This window comes from Brachypodium distachyon, chromosome 1, assembly GCF_000005505.3.
Source record: "Brachypodium distachyon strain Bd21 chromosome 1, Brachypodium_distachyon_v3.0, whole genome shotgun sequence".
Classification (NCBI taxonomy): domain Eukaryota; kingdom Viridiplantae; phylum Streptophyta; class Magnoliopsida; order Poales; family Poaceae; genus Brachypodium; species Brachypodium distachyon.
Genome location: NC_016131.3, coordinates 33,246,088 through 33,267,923, shown reverse-complemented (window position 1 = coordinate 33,267,923; position 21,836 = coordinate 33,246,088). Strand labels below are relative to the sequence as shown.

General features: G+C 43.2%; 1 protein-coding gene and 1 long non-coding RNA gene across 2 annotated transcripts; one reads left to right on the top strand and one right to left on the bottom strand.

The window, feature by feature from the left end:
• Nucleotides 1-14: 14 nt before the first annotated feature.
• LOC100822600 (probable LRR receptor-like serine/threonine-protein kinase At3g47570) lies at nt 15-5,172 on the bottom strand. Its single transcript, XM_010229270.3, has 3 exons — nt 4,786-5,172; nt 762-4,688; nt 15-624 (listed from the first exon to the last, which is right to left on the bottom strand). Exons 2-3 carry the CDS (start codon nt 3,739-3,741, stop codon nt 233-235), a joined length of 3,372 nt encoding a protein of 1,123 aa, XP_010227572.2. The 5' UTR covers nt 3,742-4,688; nt 4,786-5,172; the 3' UTR covers nt 15-232.
• Nucleotides 5,173-11,075: 5,903 nt separating this feature from the next.
• Nucleotides 11,076-11,669, top strand: LOC112269780. The gene is made up of 2 exons (XR_002961806.1): nt 11,076-11,312; nt 11,440-11,669. It is a non-coding gene; the product is annotated as an uncharacterized LOC112269780 (long non-coding RNA).
• The last annotated feature ends 10,167 nt before the right edge of the window (nt 11,670-21,836 follow it).

Sequence of the window (21,836 nt, the reverse complement as noted above, 5' to 3'; positions counted from 1 at the left end):
CGAGAAAAACTGCAAGACGAAAGAAACATTCCCATGCTGAACTTTATTTGATATAGCCTCAACAACAGTTTACATACAACCATGCATGATAAAGATATACACAAGTAAAATGGAAGGCGATTGCCAACATAACATGATTCCAATTATGCAAAGTAAAACTTTAGGTAAAGCAAACTAGCCATAGGTCTTCATGCATCAACAACATGTGATCAATAGAAACAGTTGCATCTGCTCAGCCAAGCAGGGCTAAAAATGCTTCTTTGATTGCTATGACTTCACTGTAAACGTCCTGCATTACTGGACGATCTTTAGGTGTCTCCGCAGCACATAAGAGTCCAAGCTTGATGAGATCGAGGACGCAACTCATTGTTCCAGCCATTGAACGATTTTGTTCCTCTGAAGTCCTTCCTGCTTCTTCATCTTGGTCCCCATAATAGGGAACCATTCTAGTGTCTAGAATATCGGCAATCTTTTGGGGAAAAGATTTTTCGACAAATTTGTAAAGGCTCAGACCATCTTTAAACATCTCATCAGTTGGACGTTTCCCCGTGAGCATTTCTAAGATGACGACTCCATAGCTGTAAACATCGCCCTTTGTGGAGATTTTACTCCCAAAGCCATATTCTACAAATATGCATAGATATTAACACAAATGGGTTGCAACAGAAATATCATAAAAAAATAAAAGAAAGCAAAATATGCATCATCTACACAAGACCTTTTGAAAAAATTAAACCATCTTTTATTTATAAAGTTGTTACCTGGTGCAATGTATCCAACGGATCCTCTTGGCCCCACTAAGCTTGTAGAAGTATGATTCTCGGAAGGAGTATAAGTGTGCAGGAATTTAGTCAGGCCAAAGTCGCCAACACATGCGCCCATGAGATCATCCAGAAGGACATTGCTAGGCTTCAGATCACAGTGGGCCACAGGAGGCGTGCAGTTGTTATGGAGGTAATCCAAAGCAGCAGCCATGTCCACCGCTATTACTATTCTTGAACCTAAACTCAATGGCCGTTTCAGATGATGCTCATCGAGTGTTGGATGAAGCCAACTTTCCAGGTTGCCATTAATCATATATTCAAGAACAAGAGCTTTGAACTCTTGTCCTGCATGATCAATTGTTGAGCACACCGTGATCACCCTTACAAGATTACGATGACGGGTGTTTCTCAGGGCCTCACACTCAGCAAGGAAGCTCTTCGTTGCTCCAACCTGATCAAGTTTGAAAACTTTGATAGCAACTGCTTGTTCTTCAGACTCAATTCTACCTTTGTACACGGACCCATATTTCCCTGAACCAACCAAGTTGGCTGAAGAGAAACCATCTGTTGCTTTTACTAAATCAACATATGTGAACTTCATTAACCCCTCAAGGAATGGATCGTCTTCTTGTTGGACCTTGTTTCTCTTCTTAAAAAAAATGACTCCGATGCATGATAAAAGGACCAAATATAGAGCAGTAATTGCCACTATCTTCAGAACGTTGGAGGTGTGTGTTGGTTTAGATGCAGCGGTTTGGCAAAGTGGCAGTTTCAACTGAGGCGAAATGGCGCACAACTCCTTATTCCCTTGGATGAACACCTTGCTTTCATTTTGGAAGATCCCACCAGTTGGAATGGGTCCTTCCAGATTGTTGAATGATAAATTGAGAAGTGACATAGAGCTGAAGAACTTGAAGAAGTCTGGAACTTTACCACACAAGTTGTTTCGAGAAAGATCCATGTCATTGATGCCTCTCAACGCGGCGAAAGATTGAGGAATCCGCCCATCAAGCCGATTCCCCTCCAGGTGGAGTGACTCCAAATGGAGGCACTCACCTAGAGTTGAGGGGATTTCTCCGGTCAACTGGTTGTTGGAAATATTGAGAGGGGAAAGATTGATTAATCCACCAATCTCCACTGGTATAGGTCCGGATAGTTTGTTGTAAGAGAGGTCAAGACCTTCAGAAAATGCGGAAATGGTGAACAGTTCCTTTGGTAATCTTCCATCTAAGGAGTTGCAGGAGAGGTTTAGGGTGTGCAACTTAGTGCACTGTGCTAAAGCTACTGGGATGGGTCCACTCAAATAATTTTCCTGCAAGTAGAGCTCGCTTAATTGACTGAGATTACCAATTGAGCGAAGGATTTGCCCAGATAGTTTGTTTTGGGGTAAGCTTAGAACGAACAAGTATGGAAGGTTTCCAAGTGAGCCTGGAATGTTTCCTGTAAGCTGATTGTTCCCCATGTGAAGAATTGTGAGGTTCGTTAGTTTGGCTATCTCATGTGGTATGGTGCCAGAAATTTTATTGGCCGACAACACCAGAACTTGTAAGCTTTTTGATAGACCGCCGATGTCATTTGGCAGTTCTCCCTGTAGGTTGTTTGCATCCAAATGTAAACTTACCAACTTTGTGCAACTGGCGAGCGAGGAGAGGAATGTCCAGTCTCCAGCTTCGAGCTGGTTCTTACTTAGATCTAGAATTGTTAATTTGAGCAAGGAGCCGAAATAAGGAACAATACCATGGAATGCATTATCACCGAGAATAATCACCTGAAGATTAGTGGCGTTGGCGATTGAATTGGGAACAAGACCTTGGAACTTGTTTTGCTTAACCACAAATGTTTCAAGATTTGGAAGTGTATGGCCAATGTTTTCTGGAATTTCTCCTACTAGTGCATTGGCACCCATGCCAAGATATGTGAGTGTCGACATATTGTAGAGAGAGAGTGGAACTGTTCCTGACAAGTTGTTGAAATTTAGGTCTAATGTTTGCAAGTATGGTATTTTACTTAGACCCCACGGAATGCTTCCTTGCAACTGATTCCCTGTAAGCAAAAGCTCAAACAGGGAAGAACAGTTCCCTACCGACGAAGGAATTTCGCCTATGAGATTATTGAATGACAGGGTGAGACTAATCAGTGGTGACGTGTGCGAGAAATGTGGAATAGACCCAAAGAGGTTATTTTGTGCTAAACTTATGAGTAAAAGAGAGGAGCTGTTAAAGAGAGCCCGCGGTATCTCTCCACCGAGGTCATTGTGTTCCAAGTCCAAACCTTGGAGGGATGAACTATTTGCTAGGAAAGGTGGGATACCTCCTATTAGGCTGTTGTTTGCCAGGATTACATAGGTGAGTGATGAGCTGCTTCCAAGTGAATAAGGAATATTGCCCATCAAGTTGTTGTTAGAAGCAAACAGAAATGACAGCTTAGGAAGCATGCCAAACCCGTCCGGGATGCTTCCATGGAGCATGTTGCTATCAAGGTTGATCCCTGTGAGATTTAAACAGTTTGATAAACCTAGGGGGATCTCTCCGTGGAGGGAGTTGTTCCCAAGATCAATGATATGTAGGCGATGCAGATTGCCTACCTCAGGGGGGATCTCACCACTCAGCAGATTACCCATGAGGTTGATTATTGTGAGGAAAGTGAGATTACCGATGCAGGGTGGTATTTGGCCATCCAGGCCTAGCGATTCAAGGTCAAGTGCTGTCACACGAGATGGATGCCTCTTGCCGCAGGTGACCCCGGGCCAGCTGCAATACTGGAGGGTATCGTTCCACGAGGAAAGGGCTCTAGCATTGCTTGAAAGGTGTTTCTTGAGACAAAGGAGGGGCTGCAAGTCCATATTGGATTCGTCGCTGGCAGTGGTGCTAACGCCATGTGACGAAGAAGAAAGGGCAAAAATGATCAAGAAAGAGGAGATGGAAGCGACCGAGAAGAGTGATGAACCGAGGGTCCCTACAGTACTTAGAAGGGCCATCTATGTGGTAGTGTGGTACTATGGATGCTTTTGGGTGTGGCTCGATTTGTTGTTTGCTTCAGTAGCTGTATACGTGCATTTATAGGGCCTAGCTTGCTTGCTTTGCACCTCACGTCCCAATTCCCAAATGTGTCATTTTCGAAGATTCAAGAGAAAAAGGAAAGAACTGGTCAATAGGTTCCTCTTGTACACGCCCGAAAAGGTGACAAGTTAATTCCAGGGGCGCCGAGGATAAGCACTTAACTGGTCCTGAGTAAATTGTCGAAGGCACCTGATGGTGGATTGTGCAGGTCAGGCAGCCTAACTAGGCTTCATGGTTCGGCAAGTGTTTCTATGTCCGGATGTATTTTTCTTTGGCAACAGGAACACCCCGGCAATGGCATCTATATTATTTAGTAGAGCTTTTTCACAGTGCTCCTGAATTAATTTGGATTGTCCATTTTCTTTTATCTAAGATTTTAAGGGCACGGATTAGTTGCTAGTACTTCTTTATAATTCAATTTTAATGTATTCCCGTCCAACAAAAGATGTCTCAACTTTGATCAAATTTGAATGCATCTATATACTAAGTCATATCTAGATGCATCCAAATTTTGATAAACTTAAGACATCTTTTGTTAGACGGAGGAAGTATGAAATATCATCTCACAACAAGATAGAGTATCAAGAAGGCATGTGTAAAAACAAGATACCACCCCCCTCCAACAAAGGATGTCTCAAATTTGATCAAATTTAAATGCATTTATACACTAAGTCATGTCTAAATACATTCAAATTTTGAGAACTTGAAACATTTTTATTGAATGGAAGAAGTACATAATTTTAATGTATGTGTATGGACCAAGAGCACTAGATATTCTCTCCGGCTCCCCCAACCCCCCAAGGTCGTCGCACCCTCCACCAGCCCCGTGTGTCATCGGCACGCCCGCCGGAGACCCTAACCAGCGCTACGAGGGGATCATAAGGTTATGAGAAGTCCAAGAAAAAGAAAAATCCTGAATCACACACATAGAGAAAAGGAAAAAACTTCAGAGAAGTTTGCACCGATTGCGACGAGCAGCGTGATGGAGAGTTCCTTGGCGAGCTGCTTGCTGCCGCTCGCGCAAGTCCACCTGCTGCCGCCGCATGAGCGCCCGGATCTCTCCGCCGGCGCCCGTCCCTTCCTCAAACCCCATTGACACTGCCGCTGCTCGATTCACTGGGGCCTGGGAGGCGCGCGTACGGGAGAGGGGGAGAGGAGACGGAAGGGAGGGGAAGGCGAACGAAACACAGCAGTGGGGCTCCGAGGATCCTCGCCGGCCGCCAGAGTGGGCGCCTGGGGGTTGGGCGGCCGCTTACAGGAGAGGGGACAGAGGAGGCGGAAGGGAGGGGGAGGCAAACGAACCACGAGTGCGTCACAGAAGACGGGTACGAGGACTACCGTGGGTCGTGGGCTACGAAACCGGCCGAATTAACCAGCGCCTTCCGGTTTTTCTGGCGGCGCAGCGGCCCAGACATCCAGCGATGGCCAAAAAATTCGATCGGACGGCTGAAAGTGGTGAGTGGTTGAGAGGGCTCGGAGACCGCTGCATTCTGTTGTCCCTAAATGTCGTAAAATCTGCCATTTATTATCACGCCATTAAAGCAAAGACGCAAAAAGAAACTCGATATTCATGGATCACAAAACCTATTTCGACCTACAAGTAAGGACTTCGATACAACTCATGTACTACATATCCTATTACGAATCGGGTCATATTGGGCAAACAATTTCCGAGATATCATCTCTAACCGGTTGCACCTAATCATCGAGTAAATCACTGAGCCATAGTTCGCGTCCTAACTCGATATTTTATCTTACCTAGACGTGCATGGGTACAAGGGGGCATATGCCCTGATGGTGGGCTAGTCTCCAAATATAAGTTAAATTTTATGCAAAAAGTTCTACTGAGAATTTGTTAGCCTACATGGGAGCTGGATGAGCACAAGAATACAACATTGATGTGGAGTGGAGAGACACTGGCTGATACGACGTTGTAGTTTTTGCTGTTGCCCTTCGGGCATGTAGCTGCTTCAACATAACTCTCTTCTTTAATCGATGATACGCCTTGCTTAGGCGGATTGTAAAAAAAAACGGTTTGTTTCATCTGGTTTTATCGACTTTATTCATGTTTTGGTGTGGAGTGGAGACACACTGGCTGATATGCCGTTGTATTTTTTGTTGTTGGTTTTGGGGCATGTAGCTTCTTTGCAGCATAACTCTCTTCTTTAATCAATGGTACGCCTTGCTTAGGCGTATTTTAGAAAAAAATCGGTTTGTTTCATCTGGTTTTACCTATTTTATTATCTCTGACCAATGTGTCGTTTTCTAGGGTAGTATACAACAGATTATAAACAAAGACAAATTCAGTGAAAAGTTAAAAATTTAAATCTAAATTTCACATTGTTCTAACCGAATGCACGATTGGGACCGACTCTTGAACGTTGCCCAGCTGACTGCTACTCCACGTTGTTTGTGTCTCAGATGTTGTCCAAAAAAGTATGAACCATATTTGGATCGAAACCACTGCACCTACGTGTTCCTAGTTGTACGACGATTGATCTGATGGATGCTGTGCTTTGCTTCAATGCATCAACGGCTTGATTCGTAGCATCGTACAAAAATTAGACCTGAAGATATATTTTGGATTGTGGGTATTTTTCTCACTAATAATACAACAATCTAATTAGACCTTCACCGCCAAAGAAGGCAAACTCCACTGGATGCTGGACGACTGAATGTAATCACGGCAGAGTCAGGAATTGCTGATGCCCCAGGCCAAAAAAGTTCCGCCAACTTTTTTCATATGATTGATAAGAATTTGAACATAACATTTAATGGTTCAACTACGTTTTTCTTTTCGTGAAAGGGAAGGATCCCGGTCTCTGCATCTGCACACATACACTTTTATTACAAGGTTCTCAAAGTCATACAGGTTACCGATTAGAGATCATGGATGCAAAATGAGCCGGCAAAATAATTCAAACATAACTAGTTTAAGCACCTAAAAAATGACTGCTACACCGCCAACCAGTCCGGCCAAAAGTATCTCGAGATACCATCTCTAAACGGTTGCATCCAGTATCCAAAAGTTTCCACTGCTGCGTAGGAAGCATGAACAACCACAGCCGTATCCAATACGTGGCTTTGAGGATAATCTGCAAAAAATGAGGAACTCTGGTTCGATTAAAAGCAATATCATTTCTCCATTTCGAAATAGCCCAACAGAAACCCGAAACTCGCATTTGAATTGGGTCTTTAATTTTTTTTTCAATCCCATTAAGCCAGTTTTTGAACAAATTAGTGACCGTGGAGGAATATTAAAGGCAACTAAAATAATATGCCACACGCTACGAGCAAACGGACAAGTGAGAAAAAGATGGTGTATACTCTCATCGGAGTCGCAAAAACAACATCTTAAACTCTCTTCCGAGTTTCTTTTAGCAACATTATCTTTCGTTAAAATGACCTTGCGATGAAGAAACCACATGCAAATCTTCACTTTTAAAGGCATTTTTTAATTTCTAAAAATATTTCTGATGAAAAACCGTTTGACCTTCCGTAAATTCCGCGTACATAGACTACAGAAAAATATCCTAGGAAAACAAACTCTAGATAAATCAATGCTGCATGGTATATATAACTGCTAAAATAATACATAGCAAAAGACAACAGATGGTATAAAAGATAGCACGAAATTGAAAGATGGAACGAATGATCTGAGGCTCTTATGATAACATCCTCAAGAATAGAAGAAGATAAACCAAAATTAGCAATACAAATGAGTGCGCAAAATAGCAAGGGAAACATTTATTTGCATAAACAAGAAAAATAATTCAATGGATACCTCGCCGCTTGTGGCTACTTGTACTTGCTAGCCGAGGCGGCGGAAGCTTCCGAAAGCTAGAAGAACATCAGCAGACGGTAGGTGGCGCCCATGGTCTCTCTAGCGAGCCACCCTAAAACGTGAAAAACGACAAAAATAACCTAAAGGAAAAAAAAATTTGAAAAATAAACTCCATGCGAAACTATTTCACGAATCTAATATTTTCTTAGCGCCTATCGGAAAGGCGCTAAGCTCTGAAGCATAGTGCCTCTCTATGAGGCGCTACGGTCCTGCCAGTGTGACCAAGCAAGGTCAACCTAGACCCCTCCCTCAAGCGCTACATGACCGCGTGTGGGGTCCAAGCTAGCCCCACTTGACCACGCTGGCAGGGACATAGCATCTTAGGGAGAGTCGCTATACTTTAAAACTTAAGAGCATTTCCAACAACATACCCATATTTTGGATACCCAAACCATTATGGGTAGGGAAGAGAAAAAATATGGTTACTCAAAACTAGTCCAAGTTTTGCAGCACACCTAAATCTGAATACATATATCCTAGCTTTCATACCGGCCCCACGTGTCACTGATACATCCCATTTTCTGTTTTTTTAAGCCAAAACACCCCTTCTTATTCCCGTGTGCATCTCTTCTCTCGCAAATTTCTCTCAACGCCTTGCTCTTCCAAATCCAGTGCCCATCCATCTTCCCACCGGCGGTTGAAGGAGGTCAGGGGCGGCGGCGGAAGGAAGTCAGGGGCGGCGGGGCTCCCTTCCTTGCCTACGGTGCTTTGGGTGGGCCGATGGCGGCGGCGGCAGGGCTTGGGGAGGCGGGTGGAGATGCAGATGAGGGGAAGCGACGGGGGCGGCGGAGACGGGTGTAGGTGTAGTTGAAGGGCGCCGGTCGGCGATGTCGAATCGAGCCGATGCTGCGCCAGCGGGTTCGGGGCGCCGCACGGCGCGGGGCCGCCTGGGGCGGTGGTGGTGCCGACAGGGTCGGCGTGTCCCGTGGCTGGCGATAGTGGAGGTTCGGTAGGCGAGCGGTGGCAGGGAGATGGGGCGGCGCCAGCCATGGCCATCCACACGGGAGGTGACGGCAAGGAGATTGGGGGACGCGCGGCTCCTCGATTCCAAGGCCAGGGAGGTGTCGCGGGAGGCACCTCGTCAGGGCAGTACTCCTTGGGGGCTCCGGTGGCGGTGCAGTGCGCCGGGAGCGGTCACAGCGGCGGCGGCGCTCGTCGATGTGGGAAGTTGCAACAGTGACGGGGCTCCTCGGGGCGGCACTCCGGTGACGGAGCGGCGGATGCAAGGTCTGCAGGGGCGGCAGAGCGGGTGCGGGATGCCGGCGGGAGCTTCTTGGCCGGCTCCGGTGGCCGGATTCCGCGAGGTCGGGCGGCGCAACGGCTTGAAATTTCCAGATGGAGGCAGTTTCCCTTCACGCCATTGCTTTTCGGTGTTTTTGGTCGTTTGGGTATTCTAGCTGGGAATACCCATATTTGGGTATTAGGGGTAAAATATGGGTGACTACCCAATTTTTTTTTGGTATTCTAGTTTTTTTTATGTCATTGGAGCTGTTTTTTGAGCTAAAATACCCATATTGACAGTTTTTGGATATTCTGTTTAAATATGGTATGCTGTTAGAGATGCTCTAACGCCCTTCCGACAGGCGGTAAGAAAATATGTTAGATTCATGAAGCAGTTTCACCTGGAGTTTATTTGTCAAATTTCTTTGAGGTAAATGCATCGCTAGTCTATTAACTTGGCGCATATGTGCAAATTAGTCACTGTACTTGCAAACGGCTAAATTCAAGTGTTACAACTTGGCACGTACGAGCACGCGAGGTCAAAAATACGAATTCATATGTTTCTACGCCAACGTGGCTAGGCGGGCCGAGGAAGGGCATTTTGGCAGTAGTTATTCTAGGGGGTAAATTGCAAAGAAGGCTCCTTCTTCCTCGGCCGAATCCCTAATTCCCCGATTCGAGCGTCACCTCGAAATCCCATGGCTATGCGTGTACGTGGGCTGGTTCGGATGGTCAGGGTGGGCGTCGAGCTGGCTGGGGTGGTCAGGGAAGCTCGTGCTGCTTCCCCATGGCTGGACGATACGGTGAGCGGGGAGCGGGGAGCTGCACGTGTGGGTGAAGGCTGTGGCTGACGCCGGTATGTGATCCGGTTTGAAGATGAGGTGGCGCTGATCAACCCCCAGGTGATTCAGATCCATGACCGCCACATCCAGTCCATCTCCAACTGGGAGTTCATCCGCGGCGAGCCGGCGACCGCCGAGGCCCATGACGAAAGGCAAGGACGTGGCGGTGTGTCTGCTGCGCCTGCACCTCCTCCCTGAGCAGCGCGAGCACGCGTGCGTGCTCGTGTCGGAGACGCCCGTGAGCTGCAACAAGGGCGGCGAGTTCTCCATCGACATGGACGTCCTCACCGGATCGAGGTCCACGCCGATGAGGCGGCGGAGTGCGACGCGTTGAGGATGGGCGCGAGTACGGGCGGCGGGTTTGTGATGAGCTTCCAGGTGCATGGGGAAGCGAGCGGCGAGGGCAGGCCTCCGGTGGCGGTGCAGGTGGCGGCGCGGCACGCACAAGTATGGAGGATGCCGCCATGTTCCTCGTGTTGGCAGCTGCTGTCGACCTGAGCGTGAAACTGTGAAGGCCTGTCCGCTGTTCTCGGGCAAGTCAGCGGCAGCGGGCAGGAAGAAGAAGCTGACCGCGTCGTCCCCGACCCCCTCGAGCTGGACACGCTGGCTAGGTGCTAGCACCACTCAGCTCACCGAAGCGCTTGTTGCGGCAAGCTTCATCCATGAATCCACATGCGTTTTGGGGAACGATGTCAATGACGAGAGAAAAATAGACAGAGCATTTTTTTGCAAAATTTTCTAGCCGGCCAAACCAATTTAGTCCGCGTTGGCATGCCACGTCGGCGTAGAAACATACTAACACATATTTTTAACCTCGCGCAAGTTGCAACACTCGAATTTAGTCGTTTGCAAGTAGGGTGACTAATTTGCACATAACTAGCTGTGCATTTACCTCAATTTCTTTCGGCTTTAGGTTATTTTTTAGTCTTCGGACCCGTAACTAACTCCTGATTTCTCCCCGTGTGTGCGGGCATCTTCGTAGGCCTGGGCCTTGGAATCGTCAGACCACAGGCCCAATGGGTGGGCTGCACCCCGTGTCGAGGCCCAGATCTTCTATGATGTAAGCTGACATTTTTCCACAACTCGAGCCATGACCTGGTTGCCTGGGCCCAGATTCGTCTTTGGATCGAAACCTTGTGGGCTCGGTTCCGAACAAAATCCAAGGCGGTTGACTTGGTCGCATCCTTCACTTCGGGAGAAGGGGACAGCCGGGCAGGCATGAGCACGGCTATCCCCAACTTGGGGAATCAAAGTTTTTCCAAGCAGGTCCTGATCGCAGTCAAAATCTATCCCTGACAGGACCTTTGGCCGCATACAAGCCTGCGACGATTTAAACTACTGCCGAGCACAGCGTCACCCTTCCATCAGTACATTTTTATTTTCTCGCTCCTGGTTTTCTTACGCTGAAGCTAAGCCGAGAGCTCGATCGTGAGGATGTCACCGAGGCCGATCACTTGCAGTCTCCTAACTCGGCTCCTCGCGATGCAACTCATTCTGCTGGTTTTTGTGATCGGCGGCAGCCTCCTCATCCTCATCCTGCCCGCAGCTGCTGCTGCTGCCGTTGGGACCCCGTCAGGAAACAGTGAGTATATGAATTCATTTGTCATCAATAAGAATCATCGTGAAATTGCTTTGCCCGACTTTAGTTTTCTTTTTGAACACCATCATCCAACGTGGTTATCAATCATTTCTTGTTATCACTATCGCAGATAATTCGGGCCAACAGATACCACATGCTGTTAGGCTTTGTACGATCAGAGGGATCCAAGGCATGCGAGTGATCAGATGCAGTGGCGGCTCCAGGTTCTAGACACTGCATATTCATTGAAAAATAAATCCAGTGGACTTTCCTTTGCAAAGCTCTGCTCAACTCATCTGTGTATCCAAATATTTCTTGCATCAAGTGTGCCATGAAAACAAACTCAAATGATTGAAATGATGTCAACACTGATAGAGCTGCTACGGCCTCCGCACCATGGTACTCTGTGAGATCGAGATAGGCAATCAGAGGGGGGTGAATGATTGCGCGGAAGCAAATTAAATTTTTTCCCGAAAGTTGAAACCCTAAATCACCTTTCTGTCCGTGATAGTAAAACAGCCGTAACTTTTGATTGGATGAACCAAAAAATACGTATGAGTATGCAAAAGAAAGGTATTGAAATTATCTAACAAACGCAACAAGAATCAGCTCAATCGGACGTACCAATCAAAAGATATGATCAAAATAGTAACAGCTGACAGAAAGTTACGAGAATTAATCTAAAACCAATTTCGAGGAATAACAAGAAAGATGAATTAATCGCAATTTTCACTTGATCTCGTGATAAACCTGCAGCGAAGTATTATGAACTCGTGATGAACCTGCACCAAAGTGTTAGAAAGATCTAGCACGAAGAATCCACGAAGACCCGAGAAAAACAGAGATGACACCACCAACGAATCTCTTTATTGCAACGATGTTGATCGATTACAAAAGATGCAACCATGCATCCAAAAACTCTCCAAGAATTGATCTATATCCAAAGCTCTAAGTTTTCTCACGTTCTTGGTAAAACCCTACCTAGAATGCCCTCTATTTATAAGGGAAAATTCGCGACTCTAAACCGAATCCGAATCCAACACGAACTCCTCTGTCCCGGTCGGTATTTTGCCCGTGGGGCCCGCATACGACCTCGGATTGAGATGACTCCAAAAGCAAAGTTGTTCCTCTCGACGACGTGCACAACTTTCATGTAGACCACTTTTTCATCCGACGCCATCTCGATGACGCTACTGTTTAATCTTTAAACAGCTCTTATCCAGCCACGGCTGGACCTACATATCTTCACGTCGATGCCACTCCGTGCGATTTTTTTTTATGTTTCATTTTTCATTGTTGTAATGAGTATTATGAAACATCATGAACATGATAATTGTGCATCGAAGTCATGTAAAAAGTAGTTGTACTCGACATGTATATAAGTATGATGTAATCTACACATGACTAAAACTCAAATATTTTTACGATTTATTTCAAGACATGGTCTCCCCCTGTCAACTACATCAATACTTGAATACAAAATAACTTGCAGCACATTACATTAAACAAAACACTTTATAAAAGCATAATATTTATTTTCATTGAATTTATATGCCAAGTCAATTCAACCTTGCCAAACCTATATTTAAAACACCATGCCAAGCCTATGTCCAGAATGCAATGATTAACAATCAGAATCTTAAGGCAATGATAAGCAATCAGAAGCTTAAGACAAAGGTTTCAATAAACACAACAACCTCCAAGTTCATACCAAAGTGCAATGGTCAGCAGTCTCGTGAAGATGTAGTGCGACATTGGCATATTTATTTAGTAAAAATTGCTTGACACCACGTGTCTTTGTATATTTGGAACATTGATACCATTATATTTTCATCATTGCTAGTAATTAAGTATTCAAGACCAAAATAGCTAACAAAGTTTAACCATGACAAGATTTACTTCAAGTTATCATTCGTATTAGAAGTCATGTGATAGACTATTTCATACGAGCATACATATAAAATGACAATGTCCTCAAAACATAAACGTGGTTGCAAAAATGTCATTTCAGAATGGAATACAATGCTCATTACTTTTTCAGATTTTTTATTTATTAAAGATAAAAGAACGAAAAAGAAGCAAGTGAAAAGATATTTTACATATCGTACACGAAGAACAAACTCCCCCTCAAACCATCCCGTATGGTTTGATTACTACAAGTTCACCTCAAAGAAAAGCAAACCGAGAAGAATCCAATGGTTTAGTAAAAATGTCTGCCAATTGACGTTCGGTATCTATAAAGTTGAGCACAACATTTTCTTTTTCAACATGATCTCTAAGAAAATGATATCTTATATCTATGTGCTTAGTTCTAGAATGTTGCACTGGGTTTTTAGCAATACATATAGCACTAGTGTTATCACAATAAAGTGGTACACTTTCTAAAATAACCCCATAATCTTTCATCCTAGCTATTATCCATAAAATCTGTGAGCAACAGCAAGCAGCAGCTACATGTTCACTTTCACCAGTAGACTGTGCAACAGAACTTTGTTTCTTAGAAGACCAAAGTACTAAAGAATCATCCAAAAATAAGCATGTACCAGATGTACTCTTTCTATCAATTCTACAACCTCCAAAATCAGCATCCGAAAATGCACGCAATATAATACTAGAGGAAGTAGAAAGCCAAATGCCAAAAGATTGGGTGCCATGTAGATACCTGAAAATCCTCTTGACAGCTTGTAAATGTGATGTACGTGGAGAAGCTTGAAACCGTGCACACAAGCATACAGAAAATTGTATATCCGGTCTAGAGGCAGCAAGATAAAGAAGTGAACCAATCATACTCCTATACATCTTTTGGTCAACAAGTTCACCATCCTTATCAAGATCAAGCGACGTCGTAGATTCCATTGGTGTCATAATAGGCTTGCAGTTTTCCATCCCAAAACGTCGTAGCAGATCCTTCGTATACTTACTTTGATGTACAAAGGTGCCCTCCTTTGTTTGCTTGATTTGCAGCCCCAAAAAGTAAGTAAGTTCGCCCATCATGCTCATCTCAAATTCCCTGCTCATAGTTTCTGAAAATTCTGACACCAAAGCATGACAGGCACACCCAAAGATAATATCATCAACATAAACTTATACGAAAAGTTGATCATTGCCATGCTTGAGTACAAATAAGGTTTTATCAACATTTCCCATGGTAAACCCCTTTTCAAGTAAATTTTTTTTTAACCTATCATACCATGCACGTGGGGCTTGTTTTAAACTATACAAAGCCTTTGAGAGTTTATAAACATGATTTGGGAAATTTGGATTCTCAAAACCCGGTGGTTGCTTAACATAAACCTCCTCATCAATGAAGCCATTGAGAAAAACACTTTTAACATCCATTTGATAAAGCTTGAAACCTTTAGATGCAGCAAATGCCAATAAAATTCTTATAGCTTCTAATCTAGCAACAGGGGCAAAAGTTTCATCAAAATCAAGACCCTCAATTTGAGTAAAACCTTGAGCAACCAACCTAGCCTTGTTGCGAACAATAACACCATCCTCACTTTGTTTGTTTTTAAAAACCCAACGTGTACCAATAAGGGTATGACCTGGAGGTGGTGAAACAAGAGTCCAAACTTGGTTACGCTCAAAATTTTCTAATTCCTCATGCATGGCATTGATCCACGATTCATCAGTAAATGCATGAGATATATCTTTGGGCTCAAAAGAAGCAACAAATGCAGAATGATTGTGAGAGTTAGAATCGATAAACCTTGACCGTGTGACTCTCTCAGTCATGCTTCCAATAATCTGTTCAGGAGGGTGCCTCTTTTGAATATGTCGGGGTGCTGAAATATTTGACTCAGCAGCTTGCTCAACCCCAGCTTGAGTAGTCGAGGTAGTCTCCTGAGGGTGATCAACTGTAGCAGCAGTAGCAGTAGGTGTAGGAACAGCTACAGATGGTGCATGGACAGCAGGGGGCACGCCATCCTCCTCCTCATCTTCATCATCCAAAAATATTCCCTCTCCCTGAACATATGTTCCTGCATTAGAAACAAGAGGACTAGAGCCAGAACTAGCCTCATCAAAAGTCACTTCACTGGTTTCCATTAGTCGGTTAGTCTCGTAAACATAAACACGGTAACCACGTGAATAAGTAGGATATCCAAGAAACATGCCATCATATGATCTAGACTCAAACTTATCTAGATTGCCAGATTTAAGAACAAAGCATTTGCATCCAAAAACTCTTAGGTGAGATATAACAGGTTTACGTCCAAATCGTAGTTCATATGGCGTTTTACCAATTTTGGATCTCAAGAACACACGATTTGAAACATAACAAGCAGTAGATATAGCTTCAGCCCAAAACTTTCTAGGAGTAGAAAATTCATCAAGCATAGTACGGGCCATCTCAACTAGAGTTCGATTCTTACGCTCCACTACACCATTTTGTTGTGGTACATAAGGTGCAGAAAATTGATGTTCAATGACAAGTTCATCGCAAAACTGATTAAAATATGAATTCTTAAATTCAGTTCCATTATCACTCCTGATAGTTTTCAAAGATCCTGGGTGCTCAACACTTAATCTATTCATAAGACTCTTAAAATGACTAAAAGCCTCATCCTTAGATGCCATAAAATAAACCCAAGAATATCTTGAATAATCATCAACAATCACCAGAACATACCACTTACCACCAAAAGATTGTACTCTTGATGGACCAACTGTATCAAGGTGTAGAAGCTGTCCTGGAGCATCAGTCATGACACCAGTAATGCGTGCATGAGAACCTGCAACCATCTTACCATGTCTACAAGGAGAGCATACAACATGTTTTTCTCCCTTAAATTTAGGCAAACCATTTAAGACATTCATACCACTAATGCGAGTAAGATGATCAAAACCAATATGCCCAAGTCTACGATGCCAAAATAATAAATCTGTAGATGTGTTGGCAACTAGACACCTAAATTTTGCATTTGAAGTAGCATGAAAATCAGCCTTAAAAACTTTCCCAAAGCGTGATATGTCAAAAACAAGATCACCCGAAGCATCTAAAACTTTGCAAGCACTCTTCTTGAAAGATACTTCAAGATCCTCATCAATCATTTGGGAAACCGACAATAAGTTGTATTTTAGATTTTCAACCAAAGCAACATCTTTGAACACAAAATTGTCGGTTACCTTTACTGTACCTTTCCCAACAACAGTAGAGGTAGAAGCATCTCCATAGGTTACACTTTCAGCCCGAGATGCACGTTTGAGGAAGGAGAACCAATTTTTTTTATCACCGGTCATGTGACGAGAACAATCGGAGTCCACTAGCCATATGTTCTCCTTCCTCACGCGAAGTGCCTACAAACAAACACATGCCGAGATCTCAGTACTGGGGTTAGATAAAAAGCTTTTATGTATCCAGTACTGAGATACACGACGAGTAGGCAGAGCACGAGTTTCTTTATACATTGGGACAGATTGTACATGCCTCGTGCAAGTGGAAACGAAAGGTAAAACATTCACCCTAGGCACATAACGGGGAGTAGTAGTTTTATCATGAGCATAATGTGCATCGAAGGAATTAGATCTAGCTTGTTTTCTTTCCTTTTTAATTACTCTAGCTAGTCTAAAACAAGAACCTACAGCATGTCCAGGTTTATTACAGTAAGTGCAAGTGTACCTACTTCCAGGTTTAGCATGTGATGTATGACCTACATTTGCACTTGTTGAAGTATCATTACACATGATGCCAGCAGATCTAAAAATCACATTGGTTGGCTTGTCAGTTGTTTCAAAAATTCTATTGCCTAGTGACTTAACTATAGTGGGTGGATTAGCATTAAAATGAGCATATGCATTAAAACCAAGTCCGGTCTTGTTCTTACTCACTTTAGACTTATCTAAGATCATATTCAGATTTTTGTGCCCACTAAAAAATTTCTGCAAAGATGCTTGTAAATAATTAACTTGGTGAGACAGGGCAATACAATTATCACAAGCACTATTCATGATTTGTTTTCCACTTTTACAATTAGCGCACAAAGAAACCTCATAGATGTGTAAAGCATTTTCAACATGAGAAACCCTAGCATTTGCATCTTTCAACTTCAATTCAAGAATATGACAATTATTACAAGAAATTGAATCTGCCAAATTAGAAGTATCCATGCTAACATCATTAATTTGTTTACGTTTATGCACAATAGGTTTCTCATTGTTTTCTAATGCAACTCTAAGCTTATCAAGAGTATCATCATGAATAGAACGCAAAGAGGTAAGATCAGAATATATAGAATCACAAGACTTGCAGGAATCATCATCAGGAGTCATAGACTTAAGTTTAGTAATTTCAGAATTCAAGGATGCAATTTTCAAGTCATATTTCTTAATTCTTTTAGTAGCATGATCAAGCAAGGAACTCAATTTACTAGCACTTTTAAGTAATTCATCATAAGAAAGTTCTACCTCATTGTTGCTGTCACTGTCGTAGTCGTCGCAGGAGGTAACACTCTTGTTGCTAGCCATAAGACACATCCCATTAATGTCGCGCTTGCCTTTGGATGCATCATCTTCATCAGACTCGATATCCACATCACTCAAGCATGGTTCACCATATTCATTGATCACAGAGAAAATACTGTGAGCCACCGCTCGAGCAAAGTCGCCCCTCTTTTTATTCTTGATGTTGAAGAAGCGCTTCTTCTTCTTGTCCTCCCCATTTTCTTCTTTCGCCATCTTGGATAAGAATTTAGGACAATTTTGGCGAAAGTGATTTGGATCACCACATTCAAAGCACCTTGGAGCATTGTTCCCACCTCTCTTCCTTGAACGAACATTTTGCAGGGCACGTGTAAAACGAGAGGTGAGGAGTGCCAATTCTTCCTCCGGATATTGCTCTAGCGCTTCATCAGTTAGTTGAGACAAAGAAGACAGAACATAGCAATACGTAGAAGTACCATCATTAGAGCTGTTAGGGTTAGTAAAAAGTGCAATTGATTTGGAACCGGTTCTCCTAGCAAGAATATCTAATTCATGAGCTTTCAATTTTGAGTACAGAATATCAAGTGTAAGTGTGCTCATGACAGTAGATTCTCTAATAGATGTAACTTTCATCTCCCATATGGACATATCTAATGCACTCAAAAGTTGCCTAGAGCATCAGCATCAGTATAAGTAACACCTAATGTACGTAAGTTGCTAAGAATCTTATTAAAGCGTGCAAAGAATTCATCAAAAGATTCACCTGTATTCATCTCAAATCTCATGTACTCCTTTTTGTACATGTCCTGACGCACCTCCTTAACAGAGTTTGATCCTTCATGACAACTACAAAGTGCGTTCCATACCTCATGAGCGGATGCAAGGTGAGCGACACGGTCGAAGTCACTTCGTTGTAGACCTTGGATGATGTAGTTCCTCGCCTTGTAGTTGTTCTCCACGTGGACCAAGTTTGTTGGTGTGATCGCATTGTCCGCGGGAAGCTCATAGGGCTTGGCGATCTTCTCCCATATGGCATAGCTTTGTGCCATGATGTATGCCTTCATCTTCGCCTTTCAAAACTGAAAATCAACACCATCGAACACACAGGATTTGGTAGAATACCTATCCATATCTAGCAAGTCTAATCAACCGGTTAAGATAAATTAAAGAGACCTTGCTCTGATACTAATTGTGAGATCGAGATAGGCAATCAGAGGGGGGGTGTATGATTGCGCGGAAGCAAATTAAAACTTTTCCCGAAAGTTCAAACCCTAAATCACCTTTCTGTCCGTGATAGTAAAACAGTCGTAACTTTTGATTGGATGAACCAAAAAATACGTATGAGTATGCAAAAGAAAGGTATTGAAATTATCTAACCAACGCAATAAGAATCAGTTCAATCGGACGTACCAATAAAAAGATATGATCAAAATAGTAACAGATGACAGAAAGTTACGAGGATTAATCTAAAACCAATTTCGAGGAATAACAAGAAAGATGAATTAATCGCAATTTTCACTTGATCTCGTGATAAACCTGCAGCAAAGCATTATGAACTCGTGATGAACCTGCACCAAAGTGTTAGAAAGATCTAGCACGAATAATGCACGAAGATCCGAAAAGAACAGAGATGACACCACCAACGAATTTCTTTATTGCAACGATGTTGATCGATTACAAAAGATGCAACCATGCATCCAAGAACTCTCCAAGAATTGATCTATATTCAAAGCTCTAAGTTCTCTCACGTCTTTGGTAAAACCTTACCTAGAATGCCCTCTATTTATAAGGGAAAATTCGCAACTCTAAACCGAATCCGAATCAAACACGAACTCCTCTGTCCCGGTCGGTATTTTGTCCGTGGGGCCCGCATACGACGTCGGATTGAGATGACTCCAAAAGCAAAGTTGTTCGTCTCGACGACGTGCACAACTTTCATGTAGATCACTTTTTCATCCGACGCCATCTTGATGACGCTACTATTTAATCTTTAAACAGCTCTCATCCAACCACGGCTGGACCTACATATCTTCACGTCGATGCCACTCCGTGCCATCCACTCTTCTTGTGATGTCTTCAAAACTCAACCATCACGTATCGAATATCTCCAATACCGTACATATCCGGTATAAACAACTACGACAAACCGGTGCCCTTCCGGATCATCGTAGTTTTCACTTCCATTGTTTCTTCGCACGAACGTCCCGCATGACCTTGATCCTCGACCTCAGCTTCTCCCAAGATTCGTCCCTCGATCCCTTCATCGACCACGTTCCTCTAGCTCCGGCAACACCTGAAAGCGAACACACAAATAACCAGTACGAGCACAAGTCCACGACTTGACTCAGGGTAAGTTTCACACAACTCACGCCATGTTTTCACATAAAAAACTAATGGACCAGCAGACCACTAGCAAAGCACTAAGTCCAAACATGATACATGTCATCACATAAATATCCATATTATTCAAAGTATCCACATCAATGTTTCATGAAAAACACTTGCCAATGTTACACATCACTTATGATTTTACATACTCTTTTCCAATCCTGATGAGAACGCGTCGTATTGCAGCATACATAGAGATGACATTGTTCACAGTTCTGAAGTGAGAGCCCCACCGTGTATCACATGGCCTTGCCAAACCCATTTCCTGATTCTGCCCACTCTCTGTTTCCACTTCTTCCAATTCCAATGCATCAATCAGTTCTTCTGCCTGTGCTATCCGAAGCATTCTCATCTTTTTACAAGACATGCCAAGAGCATTTAACAAATAAGCAAGCTACTGAAAGAACCAAGTACAATCACCACTCTCCTTAGCAACAGCAACAAGAGTTAATTGTAGTTGATGGGCAAGACAATGAACATAATAGGCAGAAGGAGACTCGTCCATAATTAATTTTTTCAGCCCATTTGCATTACCTTTCATGTTACTAGCTCCATCATATCCTTGCCCACGAACCATTGCAAATGTCAAATTGTATTTCATAAGCATTTGCTTAATTGCAGATTTAAGTGTCAAAGAGGTAGTATCTTCAACATGGGCAAGACCAAGAAATCTTACAACTGGCCTTCCTTTCTTATCAACATAACGCAAGCACATAGCCTACTGTTCATTTTGATACACATCACTAGACTCATCTGCAAGTATTGCAAAATGACCACCATCAAGATCTTCAATTACTAGTTTTGTAGTCTCATGCGCACAATATTTTATCAACTCATGTTGTATATCATGGTGAATCATCTTGCAATTATGTGGGGCATTGTTGAGAACCACCTTGTCTACCTCTTCAAAATTTCCTGCTAGCCAATGTAAAAGCTCAAGGAAAGTTCCTTTATTTAGTGAGTTTTCACTTTCATCATGTCCTCTAAACGCCAAGCCTTGGCGCAGTAGAAATCTCAAACACTTGAGTGACCATGTCAAACGGACCTTATACAAAGTCTTGTACTGCGAGGTGTTTGAAGCAAGACACCGTTGAAATGGATGCTTGTGGTGTAGTGAACATATCATACTTCTCTTGAGCTTCAGCATGAGCACTACTAAGACCACCTTCATGTTTATTCAATCTCGATTTCATGTTCCAGTTCCTAAAACCATTCTTCACAAATGAATCGCCACCCGGACTTTTTGTTTTATCCTTGAACAAATAGCAAACAAAGCAGAAAGCAGCATCTTTATCCACACTATACTCAATCCATGGAAATTCTTTAAACCAAGCACGACAAAAGCGACGGTCACTTCCACTTTTATTTGTAAACAAAAATATATGATTCTTTGGTTGACATGGGCCCATCTCAATGTATCTCCTTCTTACTCTATCCTTGTCATTAACATCATAACTTGAGATGGGGATCCGCTTCCCAGGATCAGGTTCAAGTACCTCCAAATCTGCTTCTGTTGGTTCATCTTCTTCGTCAATTGCTTCATCATCTTCTACAATTGGGGCTGGGGTCGCACCTCTGCTTTCCGGTTCACGTTCTGCATCGTGTGCTTGCACTATCACCAACTGTAAATTATTCTCAGGCTGAGCGGGAGCAATATTGGATGCAGCTGCTATCTGATTCGGTGTGGATGTATCATCCAACTTCTTTGCCTTCGAA

Coding starts and splice junctions, on each gene's coding strand:
- LOC100822600 (XM_010229270.3), bottom strand. CDS start 3,741: ATGGCCCTTCTAAGTACTGTAGGGACCCTCGGTTCATCACTCTTCTCG. Junction 625..761: donor CGTTGGATACATTGCACCAG/GTAACAACTTTA, acceptor GCATATTTGTAG/AATATGGCTTTGGGAGTAAA.